At 42.4% G+C, this 22,629-nt stretch overlaps 1 protein-coding gene and 1 long non-coding RNA gene across 7 annotated transcripts in view; both read right to left on the bottom strand.

The window, feature by feature from the left end:
- Window positions 1-22,629, bottom strand: part of LOC122004907 (tubulin gamma-3 chain-like) — a 32,677-nt gene that overhangs the window by 918 nt on the left and 9,130 nt on the right. For all 6 annotated transcript variants that reach the window (XM_042559759.1, XM_042559760.1, XM_042559761.1 and 3 more), the window contains exon 7: window positions 41-100. In XM_042559759.1, coding sequence (XP_042415693.1) covers window positions 41-100 — 60 coding nt within the window. The remainder of the gene's footprint in view (window positions 1-40; window positions 101-22,629) is intronic.
- LOC122004908 lies at window positions 12,618-21,493 on the bottom strand. Its single transcript, XR_006118292.1, has 2 exons — window positions 20,223-21,493; window positions 12,618-20,157 (listed from the first exon to the last, which is right to left on the bottom strand). It is a non-coding gene; the product is annotated as an uncharacterized LOC122004908 (long non-coding RNA).

Genomic DNA, 22,629 nt, shown 5'->3' with positions numbered 1-22,629 from the left:
AAAGGATTTCAATGAACTATTTTAAAATTTGGTTTTACACCTCTTTTGCTGTTTGAACAATTGCTTGGACGCATTGCTCATAAACTCTCTGTCTTGCTTCCTGAAGACAAAAAAAACCCATTTTTAGAATTCAGATGAAAGATCAAATTAAAATTACAAGAATAAAATGTAAGTGATGCGATGTTTGGCACAGTCTGAATGCGATGAGGAAAGACCATCTCACCTCTGCACCACCTTGACCATTGATGGTTTGCGAAAATGTTTCGAGACTTTTAGCAATTGCCTTATGCATATTAAGAATTTCTTCTACTTTTCCAGATAAGAAGAGAGTGAGGTGAATTTTTAGAAGCTTAATAAATGTCAAATTTCAAATGTTAAAAAAAAAAGGAGTGAATCCGTAATTACAGCAACAGTTGAATAAAATTGTTATAGTGTTACAACTATTGAAAGTGTGACACAAGAATTGTCTATGCTCTAATAGCTACGGGTTGAGTTTTGATAAAATTTAAAAGTTCTTTTATTATAAGTATATGACAACAATAGAACACAAAGAATCATTCTTTCCAAAAAGGTAATAAAACCATATAAGAACTGCTTACAATAATGCGTACGGTAACTTAGTTCATATGAGTAAATAGGGTAAAATTAACTTATAAAAGTACCTTTTGCCATGTTAACTTGGTCCATCGTTGCTGCTTCTGATTGTAGTATATATCATTGAATTTTTCTTTCCATCCGCAATATTCATGTGAGATTGTTTTTCCCCCGTTAAATATAAGTTTTCAGTGTTTTATTTGAAATTGAATACATAGCAGGCAAAATAATTCAAAGATCTAATAGTGTTAATATTTTGACAATATGAACTTTAATTATCCATACATCTATTTATAATGGCATGCCTATACGAACAACTTTTCACGATGAAGGACATTATTTAGCACAGTCCAGAAGTATCTTCAGATTCAAGAACTCGAGCACGTTTTCTTCTTTCTACTTCAGCTTGCATCATCATATCTACAGCTTTCATCTTCATGACTTCAGGTGGTAGAGATATATCCCCTGCAAATACATATTTACAATAGAAACTAATAGCAGCAGAAATATAAATGACAAATAAATCTTTCAACTTACGGATTTTTAAACTCAAGCATTTAAGACCCCAATTAGAAGCAACCTCATTGATTGCTCTATGTGGAAGGGAAAAACATGGATAAAAATGAAGCCAAAAAATATATATATATTGATTAAAGTTTGGCAATCATGAGCACAACTGCACTGCAAGTAATCCTAGGCCTATCATATGGACTTAGTAATCCTAGGCCTATGGACTTATTACCAGGATACACTAGCACAATTACTTCAGCTCAAAAAAATGCTACCCAAATATCTTTATAATATAATATTTAAGTCTCGAAATACAACAGTTCATTGAAGAAACAACCAAGTGTAAATTTCTAACTTAATTAAAATATTAATGTAGAAGCTTTAAGATTAGGTCTACAAAGATATATGATGAATTAATTCCAAGTTAAGACCATGTTGGGAGATGCTATATAAACATTGATTTTGTTACGAAAGTGATGTGTATGAGTAGATGTGATCGTGATGGCATGAAATTTCATAGCATTTCCAAAGAATAGTGTGATGTTGAAAGCCATGAATCTCAAGAAAAAAACATAATCTTCCCTTGCTTTGCATAGCATACAACCAATTGTAAAATACCACAAGTACGGAGGAAGCAAAAAAAAAAAAAAAATCATCCAAATATCCAACAAAAGTACAACAAAAAAAAACTAAAAAAAAATATCAAATAATCTTTTGCCACGTGAGAGGTAAAATTGCATGAGAAGATACATATACCGCAATGCTCTCATTTAGAGCATCCTTTTCTTCAAACATTTGGTCGAGGGTGATCTTCCCTAGCTCATCCTTCATCGTTGTCTCTGTCAGTTGGATTACCATAAATATTGGGTTCCCCGCCACGCCATAGGAAGCAAGGATGGGATCAACAATCTACATGCATGCATTTACAAGATATAGAATAGAATGCTAACAACAGAAACAAAAACACATATAAATTAAACAAAATTATAATTGCAAATGACCTTAACACGCAGATGCCCATCGACTTTGATGGGGACTTTGTCCTTCGTGAAGGCGGACTGGTAGGGAATGAGGATGGGCTCGTCCTTAAGGGAGTGCACGTCCGCGATTCAGTCGACGAACGGGATAAGAATATGAATACCAGATTCTAGGATCCTGTGGTACATACCGAATGTCTCCACGACATTGATCTTATTTTCCAACACGCTTCGAATACCCCAGTTGATAGGCTGTTGCTCATACCTAAGAAACCCAAACTAAGAAGCAATGGCAAAACGTGCAGATCAAGGGTATCAAAGAGGGGGAGTGTTTTCTCGCACTTGGAGTTGGAGTAGAGCAAGGAGTCGCGAAATGGAATGGCAGCTTCGGACCTGGAGTAGAGCAGGTCGTCACGAGATTGGTGCCTTCGATATTCGTGAACTGCAGCTTCCGCAGCGACGACGACACGGCGGCAAAGGCGTCGTGCTTTCAACAGCATCGCCATCGACACGGCGAAGAAGCGTTGCCTAATAGTGCTAAGCTAGTAGATCGAAGAATGTGCCAAGGACGAGGTGTTTTTTCTAGAATGGGAAATAAGAAAAGAACTAAGGAGGAGTTCTGGTTTGTTTTAGAGGGGACGAAGCTAATCCTACTCTCGTAGGTCAGTGCCCTATTATGAGAAGACATACTTCTTACTCCATTTTTCGACTTTATAAGCCACACCCTCCATGGCCCCATCAGTTTATTTACGCTTATACCCTTTTGCTTATTCCCTCCTCCACGTTTTGTTTTTATTTTTATTTTTTTGGTTTTGTTTCTTTTTTTATTAGTTTTATTTTTTTAACTAATTTTTTTTTTTTAAAGTTTCATTCTTTTGAAATTTTTTTATTATGTATTTATAATATTTTATTTATTTATTAATTATAAATTTTAGAAGTTATTATTTATAAAATTTAAAAAATATAAAAATATGGATCAAAATAAAATTTATATATATATATAACAAAAAAACTAACAATTAATAGTAAATATATTTATAGCTTGCACACAAATATTTTTTTTTTAAAAATGAAGAGTACATGTAATATATACAAAAAATACACGAAAATATATAAAAATATAAATTTTAATTAATATTGACTTCAAATTCTGCACCCGACATATTTTGCGGTGTATATATTATTTCGTATAACAAATGAACTTGTGTCCTATCACAAGTGGTCTATCCTTTAACTTCGTACGATAAATATTACCACACCACCACCACGTTTGAATGGGTGGTACGAGACAATGAAGGTGTAAGAAAACTTGCACGAAGTAATTACCAACATGGGCAATAGCTATTTCTCGATGCTCTTGGTTTAGAACTGAAAGAGTTTTTAATGACAAGTGAGTAAAACAACTCCCAATATTCTCCCTAAATATATGCAATACAAGATTGTATCTTAATGTGATGATAATTCCTAAAGGCTTAGAGTTCATCCAATATATTTCTGATGCTTATGGTTCGAACTAATTTAATAAGAATAATAGATTGACCATCAAATTTCGATTTGGATAAAGAAATTTTAAAAATTATATAAAATAAAAAAATTAATAACAAATAATTAAAAAAATATTAAAAAAAATAAAACTAAATAAAAATGGGAAAAACAAATATAAGTATAGAAGTTTAAAGAAGAAAGGATATAAAAGTCATTTAAAAAGGAATATAGAGGGGATGTGCTGTGGAGGGTGGGAGAAGTAATATGCCATGACTATTGGCATGATGAAAATCCTAGTCTACTATAGGATTCGAGCTCCCCAAGACATAAGGATCGACTAAGTCATGCATGAGTATCACCTCGATGACAAAGAGTAGGAGGATACAATGAGCCTTCAAGTGCAAAAGTACTCACTTCTCTTTTATACTTAAATCATCAATTAATTTTGCTATATTACATGTATTAATTAATTTTCTACATAGATCCAAATTTCCTAAATATTTTATTAAGAATTTTATTTCCCCAGCTGCTAAACGACTAACCCTTCATCCCTGATCTCAATGTCATTTGATTATCTAGGGTGGCACATAATATTGCATTATTTAATACGAAATATAAAAATGAGAGAGTACGTAGCTAGCTAGGTTATGCATGAAGTTGCATGCAAAGTTAAAATAGCGGCGGTTGCTAGCTAGGTAAATATCTTCCTTGAGACTCGTGTCGCCGACAAGCGACGTGGAGGGCGGCATGGTCAAGCGGAGAATTATACGGTGGGAGCTTCCACTGTCACGTCAGGGATATGCTCGGGCTATTGAAGTATGGCGTCAGACACGCTTTTCTGACACACCATTTACATGTATGCTTTGAGAAGCGTGCACGCATTGAGGAGCGTACATGCATCTCCCGGAAGTCCTATATAAAGACCCCCAGGCTTCGACGGAGGTAGACTCACTCTTTTACTATAGCTACAGTTCTCGCCTCTTATTCTCTACTTCTTTCCGCCGGAGATTTGACTTGAGCATCGGAGGGCCGTCGCCGGGGAACCCCACCCCGGCTTGGCGTTGTGTTTAGAGGTCCACGATAGCAGGACACCTACGCCTTCAAAGTCTTTGACCAGCTAGTAGAAGCGTCACATCCTAGCGTCCATTAACTCAGCTCTCGGACATGATCAAAAGCTAATGTAGGCAGGAAGGTATAAAGCGGAGCAACTATTTGGCGTCCTTTAATGCATTACTATATACATTGAATATTGTGTAATTAATTGGTTAATTGTGATCAATTAGAATAAAGTAAATCTAATATCCGATTAAATATATTAATCATGCAATTAAGTGCAAGTTGAGAGTGCAAAATTTTCTTCGATATATTACATGTAGACAAAAAGCGAGCAACCGCCGCTATTTTAACTTTGCATGCAACTTCATGCATAACCTAGCTACCTACGTACTCTCTCATTTTTATATTTCGTATTAAATAATGCAATATTATGTGCCACCCTAGATAATCAAATGGCATTGAGATCAGGGATGAAGGGTTAGTCGTTTAGAAGCTGAGGAAATAAAATTCTTAATAAAATATTTAGGAAATTTGGATCTATGTAGAAAATTAATTAATAAATGTAATATAGCAAAATTAATTGATGATTTAAGTGTAAAAGAGAAGTGAGTACTTCTGCACCTGAAGGCCCATTGTATCCTCCCACTCTTTGTCATCGAGGTGATACTCATGCATGACTCAGTCGGTCCTTATGTCTTGGGGAGCTCGAATCCTATAGTACACTAGGATTTTCATCATGCCAATAGTCATGACATATTACTTCTCCCACCCTCCATAGCACATCCCCTCTATATTCCTTTCTAAATGAATTTTATATCCTTTCTTCTTTAAACTTCTATACTTATATTTGTTTTTCCCATTTTTATTTAGTTTTATTTTTTTAATTATTTGTCATCAATTTTTTTATTTTATATAATTTTTAAAATTCCTTTATCCAAATCAAAATTTGATAGTCAATCTATTATTCTCATTAAATTGGTTCGAACCATAGGCATCAGAAATATATTGGATGAACTTTATGCCTTTAGGAATTATCATCACATTAAGATACAATCTTGTATTGCATATATTTAGGGAGAATATTGGGAGTTGTTTTACTCACTTGTCATTAAAAACTCTTCCAGTTCTAAACCAAGAGCATCGAGAAATAGCTATTGCCTATGTTGGTAATTACTTCGTGCAAGTTTTCTTACACCTTCATTGTCTCGTACCACCCATTCAAACGTGGTGGTGGTGTGGTAATATTTATCGTACGAAGTTAAAGGAAAGGCCACTTGTGATAGGACACAAGTTCATTTGTTATACAAAATAATATATACACCGCAAAATCTGTCGAGAGCAGAATTTGAAGTCAATATTAATTAAAATTTATATTTTTATATATTTTCATGTATTTTTTGTATATATTACATGTACTCTTCATTTTAAAAAAAAATATTTGTGTGCAAGCTATAAATATATTTACTATTAATTGTTAGTTTTTTTGTTAGTTATATATATATATATATATATAAATTTTATTTTGATCCATATTTTTATATTTTTTAAATTTTATAAATAATAACTTCTAAAATTTATAATTAAAAAATAAATAAAATATTATAAAAAAATTTCAAAAGAATGAAACTTTTAAAAAATAAAATTAATAAAAAAAAATTAGTTAAAAAAATAAAACTAATAAAAAAGAAACAAAACCAAAAAAATAAAAATAAAAACAAAACGTGGAGGAGGGAATAAGCAAAAGGGTATAAGCGTAAATAAATTGATGGGGCCAAGGAGCGAGTGGCTTATAAATTCGAAAAATGGAGTAAGAAGTATGTGTTCTCATAATAGGGCACTGACTTACGAGAGTAGGATTAGCTTCGTCCCCTCTAAAACAAACCAGAACTCCTCTTTCCTTAGTTCTTTTCTTATTTCCCATTCTAGAAAAAGCACCTCGTCCTTGGCACATTCTTCGATCTACTAGCTTAGCACTATTAGGCAACGCTTCTCCGCCGTGTCGATGGCGATGCTGTTGAAAGCACGACGCCTTTTTCGCCGTGTCGTCGTCGCTGCGGAAGCTGCAGTTCAGGAATATCGAAGGCACCAATCTCGTGACGACCTGCTCTACTCCAGGTCCGAAGCTACCATTCCATTTCACGACTCCTTGCTCTACTCCAACTCCAAGTGCGAGAAAACACTCTCCCTCTTTGATACCTTTGATCTGCACGTTTTGTCATTGCTTCTTAGTTTGGGTTTCTTAGGTATGAGCAACAGCCTATCAACTGGGGTATTCGAATCGTGCTGGAAAATAAGATCAATGTCGTGGAGAGATTCGGTAAGTACCACAGGATCCTAGAATCTGGTATTCATATTCTTATCCCGTTCGTCAACTGAATCGCGGACGTGCACTCCCTTAAGGTCGAGCCCATCCTCATTCCCTACCAGTCCGCCTTCACGAAGGACACAGTCCCCATCAAAGTCGATGGGCATCTGCGTGTTAAGGTCATTTGCAATTATAATTTTGTTTAATTTATGTTTTTTTGTTTCTGTTGTTAGCATTCTATTCTATATCTTGTAAATGCATACATGTAGATTGTTGATCCCATCCTTGCTTCCTATGGCGTGGCGGGGCACCCAATATTTATGGTAATCCAACTGACAGAGACAACGATGAAGGATGAGCTAGGGAAGATCACCCTCGACCAAATGTTTGAAGAAAAGGATGCTCTAAATGAGAGCATTGCGGTATATATATCTTCTCATGCAATTTTACCTCTCACGTGGCAAAAAATTATTTGATAATTTTTTTAGTTTTTTTTTGTTGTACTTTTGTTGGATATTTGGATGATTTTTTTTTTTTTGCTTCCTCCGTACTTGTGGTATTTTACAATTGGTTGTATGCTATGCAAAGCAAGGGAAGATTATGTTTTTTTCTTGAGATTCATGGCTTTCAACATCACACTATTCTTTGGAAATGCTATGAAATTTCATGCCAACACGATCACATCTACTCATACACATCGCTTTCGTAACAAAATCAATGTTTATATAGCATCTCCCAACATGGTCTTAACTCGGAATTAATTCATCATATATCTCTATAGACCTAATCTTAAAGCTTCTACATTAATATTTTAATTAAGTTAGAAATTTACACTTGGTTGTTTCTTCAATGAACTGTTGTATTTCGAGACTTAAACACTATATTATAAAGATATTTGGGTAGTATTTTTTTTTAACTGAAGTAATTGTGCTATTGTATCCTGCTAATAAATCCATAGGCCTAGGATTACTTGCAGTGCAGTTGTGCTCATGATTGCCAAACTTTAATCAATATATATATATTTTTTTTTGGCTTCATTTTTATCCATGTTTTTCCCTTCCACGGAGAGCAATCAATGAGGTTGCTTCTAATTGGGGTCTTAAATGCTTGAGTTTAAAAATCCGTAAGTTGAAAGATTTATTTGTCATTTATATTTCTGCTGCTATTAGTTTCTATTGTAAATATGTATTTGCAGGGGATATATCTCTACCACCTGAAGTCCTGAAGATGAAAGCTGCAGATATGATGATGCAAGCTGAAGTAGAAAGAAGAAAACGTGCTCGAGTTCTTGAATCTGAAGGTACTTCTGGACTGTGCTAAATAATGTCCTTCATCGTGAAAAGTTGTTCGTATAGGCATGTCATTATAAATAGATGTATAGATAATTAAAGTTCATATTGTCAAAACATGAACACTATTAGATCTTTGAATTATTTTGCCTGCTATGGTATTCAATTTCAAATAAAACACTGAAAACTTATATTTAACGGGGGAAAAACAATCTCACATGAATATTGCGGATGGAAAGAAAAATTCAATGATATATACTACAATCAGAAGCAGCAACGATGGACCAAGTTAACATGGCAAAAGGTACTTTTATAAGTTAATTTTACCCCATTTTCTCATATGAACTAAGTTACCGTACGCATTACTGTAAGCAGTTCTTTTATGATTTTATTACCTTTTTGGAAAGAATGATTCTTTGTGTTCTGTTGTTGTCATAAACTTATAATAAAAGAACTTTTAAATTTTATCAAAACTCAACCCGTAGCTATTAGAGCATAGACAATTCTTGTGTCACACTTTTAATAGTTGTAACACTATAACAATTTTATTCAACTGTTGCTGTAATTACGGATTCACTCCTTTTTTTTAACATTTGAAATTTGACATTTATTAAGCTTCTAAAAATTCACCTCACTCTCTTCTTATCTGGAAAAGTAGAAGAAATCCTTAATATGCATAAGGCAATTGCTAAAAGTCTCGATACATTTTCGCAAACCATCAATGGTCAAGGTGGTGCAGAGGTGAGATGGTCTTTCCTCATCGCATTCAAATTGTGCCAAACATCGCATCACTTAAATTTTATTCTTGTAATTTTAATTTGATCTTTCATCTGAATTCTAAAAATGGGTTTTTTTTGTCTTCAGGAAGCAAGACAGAGAGTTTATGAGCAATGCGTCCAAGCAATTGTTCAAACAGCAAAAGCAAAAGAGGTGTAAAACCAAATTTTAAAATAGTTCATTGAAATCCTTTTACATGTAAGAGTTTTTTATTTACATTAGTTCATCTATTTTCACAGGAAACTATCCACCATCACGAGGGAGTGCACGTCCGCGATTCGGTCGACGAATGGGACAAGAATATGAATCCCAGAGTCTAGGATTCGATGGTATTTTCCTAACCTCTCCACGACATAGGCCTTCTTTTCCAGCACGATGCAAACACCCCAGTTGATAGGCCGAAACTTTTGCTCATACCTAAGAGAAATCCAAACTTTCCGTCTTCAGTAATCGTGAATCTTGCAAATCATGAGTATTCAAGAGGGAGAGAGTTTTGTCGCATCTGGAGTAGAGCAAGGAGTTACGGCCAGCTTCGCACCTTGCGTAAAGCAAATCATCGTGAGATTGACAGCTTCGGTACTCGTGAATGACAGCTTTTGCAGCGGCGGCGACACGGCGGAGCAGAAGGCGCAGCATCGCCATGATTCAATAAAGGAAGCGTCGCCTGAACTCGTTTTAGAGTTGAGAGAATTTACTACTAGTTGTAAGTTAGTACGCCTCGCTTCTGCTACATATTTAGGTCGAAGAATGTGCAAAAGGATCGGGCGCTTTTTCTATGGTAGCTACAAGTAATATGTCGTGAAATATAAATTCGTCTTGTTGGTATATGATTTGGTTTGATAATTTGATCCGGTCAATTTTGATAATTATGTTTTATCTCTTTTAGAGATTGGCAACTTCGGTACTCGTGAAAGGCAGCTTCTGTAGTGGCGGTGACACGACGGAGTAGAAGGCGCAGCATCGCTAAGATTCAATAAAGGAAGTGTTGTCTGAACTCGTTTCAGAGGTGAGAGAATTTACTACTAGTGGTAAGCGCCCCGTCCTTTTGCACATTCTTCGATCTAAATATAGAGCAGGAGCCAGGCCTACTAACTTACCACCAATAGTAAATTCTCTCACCTTTGAAACGAGTTCAGGCGACTCTTCCTTTATTGAATCATGGCGATGCTGCGCCTTCTGCACCATCGTGACGTCACCGCTGCAGAAGCTGCCTTTCACGCGTACCTAAGCTGCCAATCTCTAAAAGAGATAAAACAGAATTATCAAAATTGACCGGATCAAATTACCAAACCAAATTATATACCAACAAGACGAATTTATATTTCACGACATATTACTTGTAGCTACCATAGAAAAAGCGCCCGATCCTTTTGCACATTATTCGACCTAAATATGTAGCAGAAGCGAAGCGTACTAACTTACCACTATGTACTAACTTACCACTAGTAGTAAATTCTCTCACCTCTGAAACGAGTTCAGGTGACGCTTCCTTTATTGAATCATGGCGATGCTGCGCCTTCTGCTCCGCCGTGTCGCCGCCGCTGCAGAAGCTGCCATTCACGAGTACCGAAGCTGCCAATCTCTAAAAGAGATAAAACAAAATTATCAAAATTGACCGGATCAAATTACCAAACCAAATCATATACCAACAAGACGAATTTATATTTCACGACATATTACTTGTAGCTACCATAGAAAAAGCGCCCGATCCTTTTGCACATTCTTCGACCTAAATATGTAGCAGAAGCGAGGCCTACTAGCTTACCACCTCTTAAACGAGTTCAGGCGACGCTTCCTTTATTGAATCATGGCGATGCTGCGCCTTCTGCTCTGTCGTGTCGCCATCGCTGCAGAAGCTGCCATTCACGAGTACCGAAGCTGCCAATCTCACGATGATCTGCTTTACACAAGGTGCGAAGCTGGCCATAACTCCTTGCTCTACTCCAGGTGCGACAAAACTCTCTCCCTTTTGAATACTCTTGATGTGCACGTTTCACCATTGCTGAAGACGGAAAGTTTGGATTTCTCTTAGGTATGAGCAAAAATATCGGCCTATCAACTGGGGTGTTCGCATCGTGCCGAAAAAGAAGGCCGATGTTGTCGAGAGATTCGGAAAATACCATCAAATTCTAGACTCTAGGATTCATATTCTTGTCCCATTCGTCGACTGAATCGCGGACATGCACTCCCTCGAGGATAAGGTCATCCGCATTTACCACTCCGTCATCACGAAGGACTATGTCCCCATCAAAGTCAATGAGGTTCTGTATGTTTAGGTCATTTATAATTTTATTTAATTTTTATGCGTTTTTGTTTCTGTTATGTGCATTCTAATTGGATTTTCTTTACCTGTAAATAAATTAATGTAGATTGTTGATCTCAAATAGGGCGGTGGATAATCCAATATTTACAGCAATCCATCTCACAAAGACGACGATGAGTAATGAGCTGGGGAAGATCACTCTCAATGAAACTTTCAAAGAAAAGGATGCTCTAGATGAGAACATTGTGATTTGTGTTTCTTTTTCTTCTTATACAATTTTATATCTCACGTGACAAAACAAATATTTGATAATTTTTTTTATGGAAAATAGAAAATAGCATTACTTTCTGGACCCGACTATAATTTTTCTTTGTTGTACTTTCATTGAATATTTGGATGAATGTTTTTTTGCTTCCTCCGTACTTGTGGTATTTTACAATTGGTTGCATACTCCCCAAAACAAGGGAAGATTATTTTTTTAGAGATTCGTGGCTTTTAACATCACTATTCTCTGGAAATGCTATGAAATTTCATGCCTTCACAATCACATCTACTCATACACATCGCTTTCCGTAACAAAATCAATATTTATATAGCTGCTAGCAACATGATCTTAACTTGAACTGTTGTATTTAGAAACTTAAACATATTATAAAGATATTTGGGTAGCATCTTTTTTTGAACTGAAGTAATTGTGCCAGTGTAAACTGGTAATAAGTCCATAGGTCTAGGATTATATTACTAAGTCGAAATGATAGGCCTAGGATTACTAGCAGTGCAGCTATTCTCATGCTGCAAAACTTTAATCAATGTTTTTTTTTGCTTCATTTTTATCCTGATTTTTCCATTTCACATAGGACAATCAATGAGGTTGCTTCTAATTGGGGTGTTAAATGTCTGTGTTTTAATATCCGTAAGTTGAAAGATTTATTCATTTATATTTCTGCTACTATTAGTTTCTATTGTAAATATGTATTCCTTTCTTTCTGCAGAGGATATATTTCCACCATCTGAAGTTTTGAAGATGCAAGCTAAAGTAGAAAGAAGAAAACGTGCTTGAGTTCTCGAATCTGAAGGTACTTCTAGACTGTGCTAAATAATGTCCTTCGTCGCAAAAAGTTGTTCGTAGCATGCCATTATAGATAGGTGTATGGACATTTAAAGTCATATTGTCAAAGTATCAACTCTATTAGATGTTTGAATTATTTTATCTTCTATCTATTAAAATTTATTCTTATAATTTTAATTTCATCATTCATCTAAATTCTAAAAACGGGCTTTATTTATTTTCCGGAAGCAAGACAGAGAGTTTATGAGCAATGCTTCCAAGCAGTTGTTGAAAAACAAAAGCAAAAGAGGTGTAAAACTAAATTTTACAATAATTCATTGAAATCCTTTTACAGGTAAGAGTTTTTGATTTACACAACTTCAACTCTTTGCACAGGAAGCTACCCATCACCTTCCAAAATTTTTAGGATTTATTTCTTCCATTATAACTTCTATAGTAACAATATCCGAACATATCTTCCATAGCTATATTCTAAACCCATAGAGCATAACTGGTAACATTTTTGTATTTGTCATAATGTTGTTGGTAATATGCTAAAAATTCCTTCAATTGCAGGTGTACATACTACCAATTCCAGACCAGCTTCTCCTCGCGATGGAAGATTTCCGAGCATTGGTGGATTATCAGAGTTAGAAATGATTAAAGGTGGAATGTCAGACCCATCCTTTGTCAATCAACTTCTGCATAATCCAACCATTATGCGGAAGATGCAGAGTCTCCTCTTCCTCAATTTATGAATCAGATATTTTTTAAAAAGAATAAAAAAAACTTATTATTTGAGAGAAGAAATTGTTGTTGCCCTCAATTTTTATATATTTTATCTGAGTGCTTCCTGATCCGGTGGAACGGTGGGGCCCCGACCCGCAGGAGGTCAGCGTCACGTAGAAGGTCAAAGTCAAGACGGTCAACGTCCCCGGGCTAGCGTCCGACCGAGCGAACTAATCAACCGATCGGACTAAGGAATGGCTGGTCCGGCGTCATAACAACTCGGTCTCGCACCGAGCTTCCGACACTCAAAGACCCAGTATCACCAAAGTAGGCGCCAACCGGCAAGTCATGTGCCGAACAGCTGGGCATGTACCAGACGGACATCCGAATCAACCAAAGATCAGATTACAGCCAGCGAAGCGGAAACACAACCCAGCAAACCCAGACAGTGGAAGTAGCCGAGCAACCACCCCGCCCGGCCCAAACAACGGAAGTAACCGAGCGGTCATCCGCTCGGCCCACTAGCAAATAAAAGCAGGATTGATTGATATCCTACTCGAGACCCATGCCGCCGACAGACAGCATGGTCGGCAGCATAATCAGGCAGAGCTCAAGCAGAGTATCGTACGACGGAAGCTTCCACTGTCTTGTCAGAATATGTTCGGATCATTGAGATATGACGTTAGAGGTACTTTTTCTGACATGTCCTTTCAGGAAAGGCTTTGAGAAGCATGCACGCATCGAGAAACGTGCGCATGCGCTCCCGGGGTCCTAGATAAGGAGCCCCAAGCTTCGTCGGAGGTATGAATAATCTTTAATGTAGCTACAGTTACGCTGCCATTTTGCTTCCTCGTTTCTTCTATATCGCCAGTGTCTGACTTGAGCGTCGGAGGGTCAACGCCAGGGAACCCCTCCCTGGCCCGACACTAACGCTTTGTGGCTGCAGGTCCCGCTAGCCGGGAGTTCATCAGCAGTCAATAGGAGTGCCACGTCTCCAGTTGTCATCGCCTCAACTCTCAGACGGGATTAAATTTGGCATCGTCTGTGGGAACGCACCTGCATACGGACCGAAAAGATGAAAGAAGCTGGACAATTGCATACTGTGACGCTCATCCAGGAGGAGCTCAATGCGCTCATACAAGCGTGAACTGCGAAGCTAGTCAAGCAACAACAACAGCAAAAAGTGCTTGCCGATCGGCAGGGTCAGCAAGCGACCTCAGCTTCGGGGGGCCGAGCTACGCATGAAGACCGATCGGAGCAGTACTCCATCTGAGGGCAGAATAAAATGCCGACCGGCACTCACGGAGAGGCTCCACCCGCCCCTATTCCATTCCATCGGACATTGTTTCAAACGCCTTCAGAGATTGCTCAGACTAATCAGGAGGGGGGCTCTTCTTCAGATGAAACGCCCGTTCGGGATGCGAGGAAAGGAAAAATGCCCCGAGCTGATTTGTGTCCCGAGCGGATCAATCGCCAGTTCTCCGAGTTGATACTGCAAGATGCTATCGAGGCATTACGCTCCCTTGGCGATCGGGGAATACAACGAATCAACCGACCCGGACGACCACTTGGGAAAATTCTACAACGCTGCCACTCTCTACCAATATACAGATGGAGTAAAGTATCGAGTCTTCCTCGCAACGCTCTCCGGTTCGGCTCAACGATGGTTCAGAAGGCTGTCGGACGAATCAATAAGGAGCTTCAAAGAATTCTGAACGACCTTCTTACACCAATTTGCGGGCAGCAGACGATGCCAGAAAACGAGTGTCAGCTTGTTCTCCATGAAGCAAGGTCCCAGAGAGCCCCTCCGAGCATATATCCAACGCTTTAATCAGGAGCCATGGACATCCCATCGGTCTCGTCCGAGACCATGATGAATGCATTCACCCAAGGGCTCGTGGACGGAGACTTCTTCCGGTCGCTCATCCGAAAGTCATCTCGAGACTACGACTACATGCTGAAGAAGGTCAATGAATACATAAATGTGGAAGAGGCCCAAGCGGCAAGAAAAAAAGAGACGTCATCCGAACCATCGGCGCCGACCGAACGGAGGTCGCCGATCAGCCATCAGCCGCCACGAGGACCCCGAGCCGAAGGGACACGACCACACCAAGAAGCAAGGCCACACGCCGTTCAGCACGTGGCCTCTTAGCGTCCAAAATCAAAAAGAAAGGTATAGGCCCCGATGTTCTGTTCCTTCCACCAGTCAGTCACTCAAAACACCCGCGATTGTCACGGATTCAATTCGGTCACCCAACCGGCGCCCAGAAGTTACCGCTGCCGGTCTCCCACTCCTAACCAGCGACACGTGCATCAGAACGTCGAACGACGAGAGGACGCAAGGAGATCACCGCAGCAGCCCCATAGGAGAAGCGCCGACCCCACTCGAGCCGAACGCGAGCGAAGCAGACCGTCCGCTAGGGAGGAGGAGAACAGAAGTAACGCTGCGTGAGGCGAAATCAACATCATCGGCGGCGGTCCGACCAACGAAGACTCCAACTGAGCCAGAAAATCATACGCCCGGCGACTGGAGATCCACGCGGTAAGCTGCAGCCGAGAGCAGACGAATGGGCTCGAGATCAACTTCGGATCCAGAGATCTAGAGGGAGTTGAAGTTCCGCAAAACGACGTCCTCATCATCCGAGCGATAATCGCTAACTATACTATTCACCGAATCTTCGTTGACACAGGCAACTCGGTGAATATAATTTTCAAGAAGACGTTTGACCAGCTCCAAATCGACCGGGACAAGTTGTTGCCAATGATAATCCCGCTGTACGGATATACTGACAACGAAGTTCTGCCGATCGGCCAGACGAAGTTGGCCATATCGCTAGGAGAGGAGTCACTCACAAGGATGAGGACCACAAATTTCATCGCGGCGGACGCCCCCTCCACATACGTCATCTTGTGCCGACCGACCCTCAATGAGTTCCGAGCGGTAGTCTCCACCTACTGCCAGAAGATCAAGTTTCCGATGGAAGACCGGGTCGAAGAAGTCAAGGGTGATCAGTTGGTCGCTCGGCGTTGCTATGTCGAGATGATCAAGACCGAGGCGAAGTCCACTCGAAAAACACCCCAGCTCGATGTAAGCGTCATAACCGAAAAGCCCCCTACTTTGGTATACGAAGAGAAGGGAGCCGAGCAGAGGTTACAACCTTCATAGCTGCCGATCGGGAAGTCGAGCAGAAAGCCGAGCTCATCGCGTGTCTCCAGCAGAACCACGATGTCTTCGCGTGGTCGACACACGAGCTTTCGGGGATCACTCCAAGAGTTGCGCAGCACGAACTTCATGTCCGACCTAACGCTCGGTCGATGAAGCAGAGAAAGAGAGATTTCAACGCCGAACAAAATCTCATCATCCGAGCAGAAATCGAGAAGCTTTTGGAAGCCGGCCACATTGGGAAAATTCAATTCCCGAGCTTGCTTGCCAATGCAGTGCCGCGACATGGAGGTATATGTGGACAACATACTAATCAAGTCCCTCCGAGCTACTGACCTCTGTGCAGATATCACGGAGACCTGTCGGACCCTCAGGACATATGGGATTAAGCTGAATCCCAGCAAGTGTCTGTTCGATGCGAAGAACGGACGATTTCTAGGCTACATCGTTACCGAACGAGAAATCGAAGCAAACCCTAGCATGGTGAAGGCGATACAGGACATGCCGCCCCCCAGAAGCCTGAAGGAAGCTCAGCGTCTCACCGATCGGATAACTGCATTGTCTCAGTTCATCTCCAAATCATCCAACCGGAGCTTGCCCTTTTCAAGATATTGCGCCGAGCCATCAAATTTCAGTGGGACGAGGAGTGCGACCGGGCATTCGAAGAACTCAAGCTGTATCTGAACTCGTTGCCTGTACTGGCTAAGCCAACTGCCGATGAGCCGCTCCAAATCTATCTGTCATCGACCGAACATGTTGTTGGTTCCTCATTAGTCCGGCAGAATGGCGAAGAACAACCAGTGTCTTTCCTAAGTCATATATTAAGAGATGTTGGATCCCGTTACACTGGTCTCGAGAAATTTGCTTTCGCATTAGTACTCGTCGCTCGGAGGCTCCGCCAGTATTTCCTCGTGCACATTATCATTGTGATGACCAATAATCCTTTGGGGAGAGTCCTTCTCAATCTAGAGGGATCAGGACGGCTGATCAAATGGACAATAGAACTCAGCGAGTTCGACATTCAGTATCAACTCCGAACGACCATCAAAGCACAGTTCTTGGCGGATTTTGTCATGGAAGTACAAAATCTTGAACCAAAGGCTGTCTGGAGGATATATGTGGATGGATCGTCCACTCGGCAGGGAAGCGGGATCAGCATACTGCTGATTTCCCCCAGGAAGAGCGGATGCAGCTGTCCGTTCGGCTGAATTATGGGGCTACCAACAATGAAGCCGAGTACGAAGCGCTCATAGCCAGGCTACATCCCGCTCGGCACGTCGGAGCCCTCAAAGTCCTAATTCATTCATATTCACAACTAGCCGCTCAGCAACTAGCCGGGTCATTCGAGATAAGTAACGCGCGACTCCAGCTCTATGCAGAAGCCTTCGAAAGACTAAGGATCGATTTCTGGGTGGTCATCATGCAAAAGATCCCCCGAGCGGAGAACCAAGTTGCAGATGAATTGGCCAAATTGGCCAGCTCACTCTCGCCGATCGTCATCGCATAGCCGATCGAGTAGGTATCTCTAGTGGCTCACATCGATCGGATGGAGGGACTCTCCTTCCCGAATGATTGGAGAACGGCGCTGATAGAAGTTTTACAATCGGGAGCCACACCATCCGATCGGAAGGAGGCCATTTTGTTAAAGAAGAGGGTCGGTCGGTTCACCCTTATCGGAGATCAGCTCTACAAAAAAAACATTCTCCAGGCCTATGCTTAAATGCGTCGGGACAGAGGACGCCGACTATATATTGCAAGAGGTGCACCAAGGATCGTGCGGAGGACACCCGGACGGTCGCTCATTAGCCAGGAAAATTCTACTCGCGGGATACTTTTGACCGACCCTCCAGGAGGACGTCGCTCGGACAGTCGCCACCTGCCTTTCCTGCCAAAAGTATCATACCCTCTCGCATCGGCCGACCGAGGAGATGAAGGCGTCTATGGTGTCTTACCCGTTCGACCAGTGGGGCATGGATATCGTGGGACCATTCCCAATGGTGACAGGACAACTGAGGTTCTTGCTTATCACGGTCGATTATTTCTCCAACTGGGTTGAAGCCAAGCCGCCAGCCAGAATAACTGAACAGATGGTCAAGAAATTCATCTGGCAACACATCATCTATCGATTCGGCATCCCGCGTCGGCTCGTCTCGGACAATGGAAGATAGTTCGTGGGTCAAGGGCTTAGAACTTGGTGCGAGGGGTATGGCATTAAGCGGACCTTCACCTCAGTGACATACCCACAAAGTAATGGGCAAGCCGAAGTCGCCAATCGAGAGATCTTGCGGATCCTACGCGCGCGACTCGACCATATGGGAGGTAGCTGGGTGGACGAACTCCAAAGCATGCTCTGGGCGATCCGCACGGCCCCCAAAGAAGGAACGCGAGCAACCCCCTTTCACTTGGTGTACGGTGGCGAAGTGGTCGTCCCAGTAGAGGTCGGAGTCAAGTCCGATCGGATACAGCACTACAGCAAAGACAACGCCGAGCGGAGGCTCCTGGAGTTAGATTTGGTGGATGAGGCACGTCCTAAAGCCGCCGCCCTGCTGATGGCCTACCGACTAAGGATGAAGCAGACCTACAATCGAAGGGTGATCTCAAGGTCATTCCAGGTCGACGACTTTGTGTGGAAGAAGGTGAAGCCGGTCGGCAACGTCACTAAGCTGGAAGCTCCGTGGGCCGGACCCTTCAAGATCGTGGAAAAGCTCCGTTCGGGCGCCTATTACTTGGAGGATAGGAACGGGCGACGATTCGAATGTCCATGGAGCGCAAACCACCTCCAGCCATATCGAACCGGATGAGAGGTGCGCCAATGTAATCAATGTATTTTAAATACCCCTACACCCTGTGAATGCAGGACTGAAATCAAAAGATTCCCGAAATTCATGTCGAATGGCGACTTTACATCAAATCGTCGAACGGCGACGTTAAACCCAGGTCTCCACCGACGGTCGAGCGACGACCTTAAACTCAAGCCTTCATCAAATCGTCGAGCGGCGACGTTAAACCCAGATCTCCACCGACGATCGAGCAGCGACCTTAAACCCCGGTCTCTAACAACGATCGAGCGACGACCTTAAACCCAGGAGAAGGTATGGATCTTATTTGAATTCAACAAATGGCCAATCGACGACCCGCAAATCGTCGGGATAGCCGTGATTATAGCCGAGCGAAAACACCCGATACCAAGCATGGAAACAAACAAGTCACGAAGAAAAACCCCGTTGAGCGGGCAAAACGTTCATTTCACAAAAAGATGCTGCTGAACGGAAAAATTACATTTAGGACTTGAAAAACTTTTACAAAACTCCAACTCACTCTATATAATCGAACACATCATCAGGCATGGAGTCGTTCAACTGACTACGGCTGATAATGCCGTCCGCCAGGGCCTCGGTGAGGTGACCGCCCGCCTTGAGCTGCTGGATGGTCCCATCAACAGCAAACTCGAACGCTTGGACAATCCTTTGGACTACTTTTTCAGTAAACTGGTCCGAGCGGAGATACTCCTGCTTCATCACGACAAACCGGTTCAACTCTTCCTTTTGGTAGACCATCAGAGCCGAACGGGAGGCGAGGCCTCCAGGGCATCTTCGGCCTCCTTGAGCTTCTTATTTAAGGACTCCTCGCCAGCCGTTCGGCAGGCCCGCTCAGCGATCAAATAGTCCTCGGCCTCATTGAGCTTTTGGACGAGCCGTCCAGCCTCCTGGTTCTTCAATTCCAGGTCGAGTTTCCTTTCGTAAGTCTTCAATTGTGCCTCGATCTGGCCCAACCTACTAGCCTGATCGGCCAACTTCTGCTGCTCTACCGCAAGGAGTTGTTGAGCCTTTTCCAGATCGGCCTGCAGCTGAGCGACCGATGGCCCCTAGGAGGAAGAGGCGCCACCAAAAATTTTGAGTTTCTTCAGCTCTTCCTCCACAAGGGCGAGCCGCTGGCACATGGCCACGCTCTCCACCCAATACTGCAAAGGAGCAAAAAGATATTAACGCTGATCGGAGGAAAAGCATGAAATGATGAAATACTTACCCCAGGCCATCTAAAGATGGTTGTTCCCGAGCGCTCCTGGCGATACCGTTGCCGCTCGGGCTCGCGCTTCCTCCCAAACACCGGTAAGCGGCCCGCGAATTATGATTATGTGTTCGGGGACGGTCGAACGGACGCACTACTTGAGATAGTCCTCCGACGAAAGGTTGATGGTCGTCGTCACCAATCTCCGACCGCTTGGGTCTGACAAGGAGGAGACCACCGGACCGGAGCGAGCAACAATCGGCGCCGGGTCGATCCTGGACACCCGAGGCCTCCGTAGGGTTCAGGACGGGGCTAGAGACGCGATCGGTTGCGCAGGAATAGGCTCCGCCGGCAGATCGGCTAGAGATGAAGTCCGATCGAACGAAGTGGAATTGACTGTTGGGACAGCCACAGCCTCAGGAAAAGTGTCCTCGATGGCACCCGCGGCCGAGGTGGCGGATCGAGAGATATTTTTCGTACGGCGCCTCTTGCGCTTGATGAGTGGCAACCCCTCATTAGAAGACTCGATGCCCTCGGTCTAAGCGGCAAGCTGTGCTTCAAGTGTTGGAGGCAGCGCGACAACTTCTTCAACGTTGGCCGTCTAAATGACGGTACGAGTCTCCCCACTCTCGGCTTACGTGCCCTCATGAGAGTCGACCGACGCCAGGCCGAGGCTCGCCATTTCCTTCGCAACCGCCACTTCGTCAGGCGACTCAGGCCGGCCACGCGCACTTGCATCATGATTTTTGCTGCAAGAGAGAGAAAGCAAATCAGTTAGTCTCAAGGGAGGAGTGCTAAGAAATCTCATACCTAAGCAGCTCGAGAGCTTCGTGCGAATCAGACTCAACCCGAAGATATACATGACGCCCTCGTGCAGCAGCTTGTGTATAACATATTTCTGACCGGCTAGCATGTTCGCGGCGTGAAGATAATCCGGCCGGCTTTTATACTTCTTCAGGTCCAGTTTAGGTGGTAGTACGACCTACCATTGGGTCCGAAAGCTGGGCCGCTCGAGGAGTTTCAAGAAGAAGAATCTCCTTTATTTGAGGTGGGCATCTTATCAAAAAATACCAGACCGATCCGAGACTGAAAAAGATAAGTCCTCAGCTCGGACTGCTTGGGATAGTAAAAGTAATGAAAGACTTGCAGAGTCAAAGGGATGTCGTGCAGCCGGAACAGCACGACAACACCGCATAGAAGGCGAAAGGAGTTAGGGACGAGCTGTGGATAGGGATGTCAATTCGGGTGGGTCGGGTCGGGTTAGGTCGGGTTGAGTTTTTTTTTTTTTTTAACCCAACCCGAACCCGACCCGAACCCGAGTTCAACCCAAAACACCTAAACCCGAACCCGACCCATATAACCCGAAAATCTGATTCAAAACGACTTTTTTGGGCTATTTTCCCTATAATTCTTCAATTTTATCTCAATATTCCATCATTATCATACAAACATGATATTAATATATATAAAAACATCTAAATTTTTTGTGGTTAATCTAAATTTTTAACCACAAAAAACCTCATAAAATCCTATATTTAAGTCAACCCGGGTCAACCCGAACCCAACCCGACCCAACCCGAGACTCTTTTACTCTCCAAACCTCGAACCCGAACCCGAAAATGCCCAACCCGAACCCGATTTTTTTCGGGTCGACTCGGGTTGGGTCGTCGGGTCGGGTTCATTTTTGACACCCCTAGCTGTGGAAGAGGGACGCGAAAGTAATTACAAACTTCAATAATAAAAGAGTGAATGGGAAACCGCAGACCGACCACAAACTGGTCTCGAAACAAGCAGAAGGTGCCGGTCGGCGGGTAATTTGGCCGATCGGCCGAAGAAGCCAAAATAATCTCATGATAGTAGGGGATTTCAAGGGTGTTCCTAAGGGTTTCAGCGTCACCCTCATCGAACCTGGTCTCCATGGTGGAGTACCAGAACCCAGGTGAGGGGTTCGACGGCTGTGAAGAATTGGCCATTGCCGGAAAGCCAGAAAACATATTCGACGGAAAAAGGTGGACACACAAAATGGACACGGGGAAACCGTTGGACAGTGAAAAGAACTACAAAGGATCGAGGGACAGGAAGGAAGAGCTTACAAGAGTAGAAAGATCACCGCCGAAAAGAACAAGGTCGCCGGAGCACTGGTTGCACTAGAAACTGCCGACAGCTACCGAGGAAGAAAATGCTAAGTGAAGATAGAGGCGGCGTCACGACTTTATAAAGATCGGCTCGACCGACCGAAGCCGTCGGATCTAGGTCACGAGAACCGAAGCACAAATCCAGCGTCGAATTCAAACCGCTAAACGTCACATCAGTAGCTATCACCTCGGACGTGTGGCGACCGCGACGGCGACACATGGTATGCTCCTACAGGACCACTTAAGAGGCGCAATTATTAAGCGTGGACGCATGCTCGGCCTTAATGGAG

Source organism: Zingiber officinale, chromosome 7B (assembly GCF_018446385.1).
Source record: "Zingiber officinale cultivar Zhangliang chromosome 7B, Zo_v1.1, whole genome shotgun sequence".
NCBI lineage: Eukaryota > Viridiplantae > Streptophyta > Magnoliopsida > Zingiberales > Zingiberaceae > Zingiber > Zingiber officinale.
Note: the sequence above shows the minus strand (reverse complement) of the source record. Positions and strands in the feature narration are given on the sequence as shown.